At 31.6% G+C, this 4550-nt stretch overlaps 1 protein-coding gene across 1 annotated transcript; it reads left to right on the top strand.

Moving 5' to 3' along the window:
• The first annotated feature begins 512 nt into the window (after nt 1-512).
• LOC120325935 (fatty acid hydroxylase domain-containing protein 2-like) lies at nt 513-3806 on the top strand. The gene is made up of 5 exons (XM_039392123.2): nt 513-578; nt 775-977; nt 1239-1344; nt 2846-3012; nt 3253-3806. Exons 1-5 carry the CDS (start codon nt 513-515, stop codon nt 3407-3409), a joined length of 699 nt encoding a protein of 232 aa, XP_039248057.2. The 3' UTR covers nt 3410-3806.
• Nucleotides 3807-4550: the final 744 nt, after the last annotated feature.

Genomic DNA, 4550 nt, shown 5'->3' with positions numbered 1-4550 from the left:
GCTTTCACAGAATTAGTCCTGTCAATATCAGTAGAGAATATGGAACTTCTTCATCGGAACATTTCTAATTTTTTCAAAACTTATTGGATAAAATATCTAAAATTCACAGGGCAAAATCATTTTATTCTGTATGTTGCAGGTTTGTAAATGTATAAAATTTTGTCAAAATATGGATATAATATTATTTATTTAATTAATACTTTAACAAATAATTGAATCTTAAATACATATCACAACTTGGACAATATACGAATTGACTACTGATCAATTCATTTCTGTCTTCAAACCAAAAATAAATAAATTACAAAAAGATACTTTAAAGCTGATATATCTAAATATCATATTATTTGTAATATGATTAGATCGCGGAATACAAAATTATTCCTCTTGTAATTTAAGTTTAAAACGGTTTACGATAATAGCACATCACATTCATCATAATCTTTGATTATACAGTTCCATGGTTAATAGTGTTCATCCCATTCTGGAGCATCAGTTTACTCTTTCTGTTTATGGATATCACTGGAAGACCAAATTTTCTTTCCAAGTACAAAATTCAGTATAAAAATGGTAGAAAGGTACGTTTGTTTTATGTATACTTAAAATACTATACTTATGTTATCTTAAAATATGCACAATAAATGACATTAAATTAAAGTTATTTCAATTGTCTTTATTGTCGATCATCAATATATTCTGAACGATTTGATTTTTGAAGCTTTATCAAATTTTGTATTCTAAAACTTACTATAACATATAACCTTTTCCCTACAGTTATCGTGGACACGAGCAAAGAAGGCTATAGGTGTGGTATTCAGTAACTCATTAATAAACATTCCGGCCTCTTACATTGGTTTGCTACTATTCAAATTGAGAGGAATGAACTTTGATGAGAATATTCCGTCATCTAGCCGTGTGATTACTGATTTTGCGGTATTCCTTGTGTTTGAAGAAATCCTTTTCTACTATTTTCACAGGTTAGTTAGCTTTAGTTCACGAAATTAAATATAACTTTATACATGCATTCCATTATATGCATTATATATTATATATGAGATATTTCTTTCTTATATATATATATATGTAAAACACAGCTAAACATGAAATGAACGTCCAAATGAATTTATAATATCCTTTCTGTTGTTTGCAATTTTTCATCTCCATTAAACAAATATTTATGCGTGACTGTGATATTACAGCTGAAGTTCATTAACTATAATGTTTGATAAATTTGACAGGTTGCTCCATCGACCATATTTCTTCAAGCATTTCCACAAAGTTCATCACGAATGGACATCGCCAATTTGTTTATCTACTCTCTACTGCCATCCACTGGAACATTTCGTAAGTCAACTGAATAACCAAACAAAGGCAGTTCAGTATGTGTGTTTCGTTATTGTCTTATTGTACACGAACCTGGCACATGAACCATTTTGTTGTCGTTATCTTTGTGAAAACATCGCTTCCCTGCACAACTAATCGACTTTCAATTTTGACGAAAATTTAGAGCATTACAGCATTGCAGTTGAATACAACAAATTATTAGAACAATTACTGAATAATGTATTCATTTTTAATTGATGGATATCTCAATTTCTGTAATCTGAATAACTGAATACTATTATTACAATTTATGTCACTGTTGCAGTATTACCCGTTTTGCACTTAGGTATATAAATGAGATGTCATGAGTAACACCATGTTGCCCAAATCCTTCCATTTTCCTTCAACTTCTATCTGAAATTAGTTATGGCCACTAACATCTGGTTGTTTGCATAGTAAGTTTTTTTTGTTCAACTACTGGATTTTTATTTTTTGACACTGCCAAATGATTGGCAGGATGAAATTGTAGTTAACATTGATTGTTCTTATTTCTATTTTTCAATTATTCCCTGAAATTAGGTGCTATTAGCATTTCACTACTACTGCTACAAGTCTCATTTTAATTCTGATTTTTAATGACTTCGTGTACAATATTTACTTGATGTGTAATCTGTATACATTCAAAGCGAGAACGCTCAATTTTCATTTGTGCAACTCCTCTCAAGTATTGTACATCTCATTCTGGCCAATTGATTTATTATCTTATCACCCCCACTTTCACTCGAATCATACCATTAAATTTACAGTTTGCATCATATAATAATATAAGACCCACAAAAAGCATATACTGTACTATTTTGCATGCCCCAGCTTAAGCTCAATTTTGAGATTTTGCATTTTTTTTTTTTTTGTACTTTTTGCACTGTTGCTCCAAAATTGATCTTGCTAATTTGTAGTGATTTTTTAATGTCTTTATATATATGCTGCCTTAAGTCTTTCATCATTTACACAAAATGTTATTTTGTATTCCACAGCTTGAAGTAACCAATTCCACACAATTGATGCTCCATTTACCAAATAATACATATTTATGTCAAATTCGGCCAATACCATGCTTGATTAGGTGTGTAATTCGTCTGGTATTTTATTTAGCATTCAACGCTTATATGTAATTGCCTATTTCGTATATGTAACCAATTTATATATATTTTTCTTTTCATGGAAATTTAATGAAATGAAATATGTTAAACCATATCTGAAGCGTTATTTATTCATGTCTATTGATATTAATATTGGGGGGTAACTGACTCCGATGACCGCATGGTCATATCGTTGCCACCCAGTCTGTACCGAGAATTATTTTGCTTTCTATTAATTATGTTTTTGTTGTGTATATGTTTTCTGGTAGACAAAACAAATAAACTCTCTTTCTGCAGATATAGGTTTAAATTGCATTGACTACCATTGTACTGCGGTTAGTTATATAATCTTTGTTTTTATATACTAATACACCTTGTTTCAGATGTCAAATTTGCTTCCAGTATTTACTGGCCCATTAGTTTGCGGCAGCCATCTACTTTTAGTGTACATCTGGATTTTGATAGCAACACTTAATGGAATGAACGCACACAGTGGATATCATTTCCCAGGAATTCGTCCTAACGAAGCTCATGACTATCACCATTCAAAGTAAGCATGACTACTAGCATAATAACTACATTAACAAACAGATCAATTTTCTAAAATTATTACAAATTTAATTTATACTTTTGGGCTTAATCATTGCAGTTTTCTATGTAAAAATTTACAGTTTAATTTGGATTGGTTGACAATCCTATATTTCAATCTTACGTGTTAAATGAGAACTTACTATTTATCACTAGCGAGATTTCAACTTGATTCCAGATAACGACCAAAATTTTGTTCCAGGAAAACTGAAAATCATGGAATACTTGGAGTGTTAGATTGGCTTCACGGAACAGATAAAAATTTCAAGCGCTCAACAGAAAAAAAACGTGATCGCATATTTTTCGGTTGCACACCAATTCGAAAGATTATACCAGATCCATCAACGCTGTCATCGTGAAAATCAATGGGAAATACTTGTGTTTCGCTGTTATCATTTCAAGACAGCATTGCGTCATTATTCCGTACATAATATTGATATTTTTTCGCATAAAAATAATAATACAGATATATTTTTTTGTTCACTTCCTACGTCGATGGAATCAGTCGGCAGGAAAGCGCATATAATAAAGCATTTTGGTATTTTATAAAAAAAATGGTACTCCTAAATTATGCGCACCAAGATGTCGCATAACCTGAACCCTAACCTTGTACACAACCTTAGTTCAGGTTGTGCGCCATCTTGGTGCGCATCCTTCAGGAGATCCAAAAAATAAAAACCATGCGTTTACGATCTCCTCAATAGTGTCATAGTTTTAATCTCGTTTTGCGTCTCTGTTGACTATTCAGGACATTTTTTCGAAATATTTATCTACTTTCAAGTAATTTTTGATAATAAATTTTTTTTATAATTACATGAAAAGTCATATAATGAAAACAAGAGAGATTCACGTTATGTTCAAACTATGTATCCCTTATTTACAACAAATATTTACATCAAAAATAGTTATTGCAACTGGGTAAGCTCAAGCACTGGAAGCGGCAAAATATCTAACGCCCCTAAATTTGTAAACACCAAGTGAAAGTGGGGTGAAGATGGTTGAATCGGTGATAAGCCTTCTAAGTACACGGATTTGGTCAAAATTTAAAATTAAAGTAACTTCAAAGGAACTGGGCATGCGAGTCGAACAATGCAATGATATTTTTTTTATAATTTTACATTCTAGTTTATGGTAGTCGTGTTTTTCTTCTCCCAACCGACACGAGTGCTGACTACAACACGCGTTATGAGCATCACTTTGCATTTAGCAAATTATTACTTTCTCGTCACTTTCTTTGTGCTGTTTATATATAATCCTGTGATTAGAGACAAAAGATAAAAATAAAATAATATCGCAATTTATTAATTTTATCGAGTTTACATCTGTCTGAAGGCTGATTACGCAGAACGTGCATCAGCCGCCTGACAATGGGATTCTGCTCGCCATTCTTCTATTCAATTCGATAGTCTTGCTGCACACTAACACAAATATATATATATATATTTCTGTAACGTTTCGTCTGACCGAGGTCAGACTTCTTCAGACAAGCAGTTTACAACT

The sequence above is a fragment of the Styela clava genome, chromosome 4 (genome assembly GCF_964204865.1).
Source record: "Styela clava chromosome 4, kaStyClav1.hap1.2, whole genome shotgun sequence".
Lineage (NCBI taxonomy): Eukaryota > Metazoa > Chordata > Ascidiacea > Stolidobranchia > Styelidae > Styela > Styela clava.
Note: the sequence above shows the minus strand (reverse complement) of the source record. Positions and strands in the feature narration are given on the sequence as shown.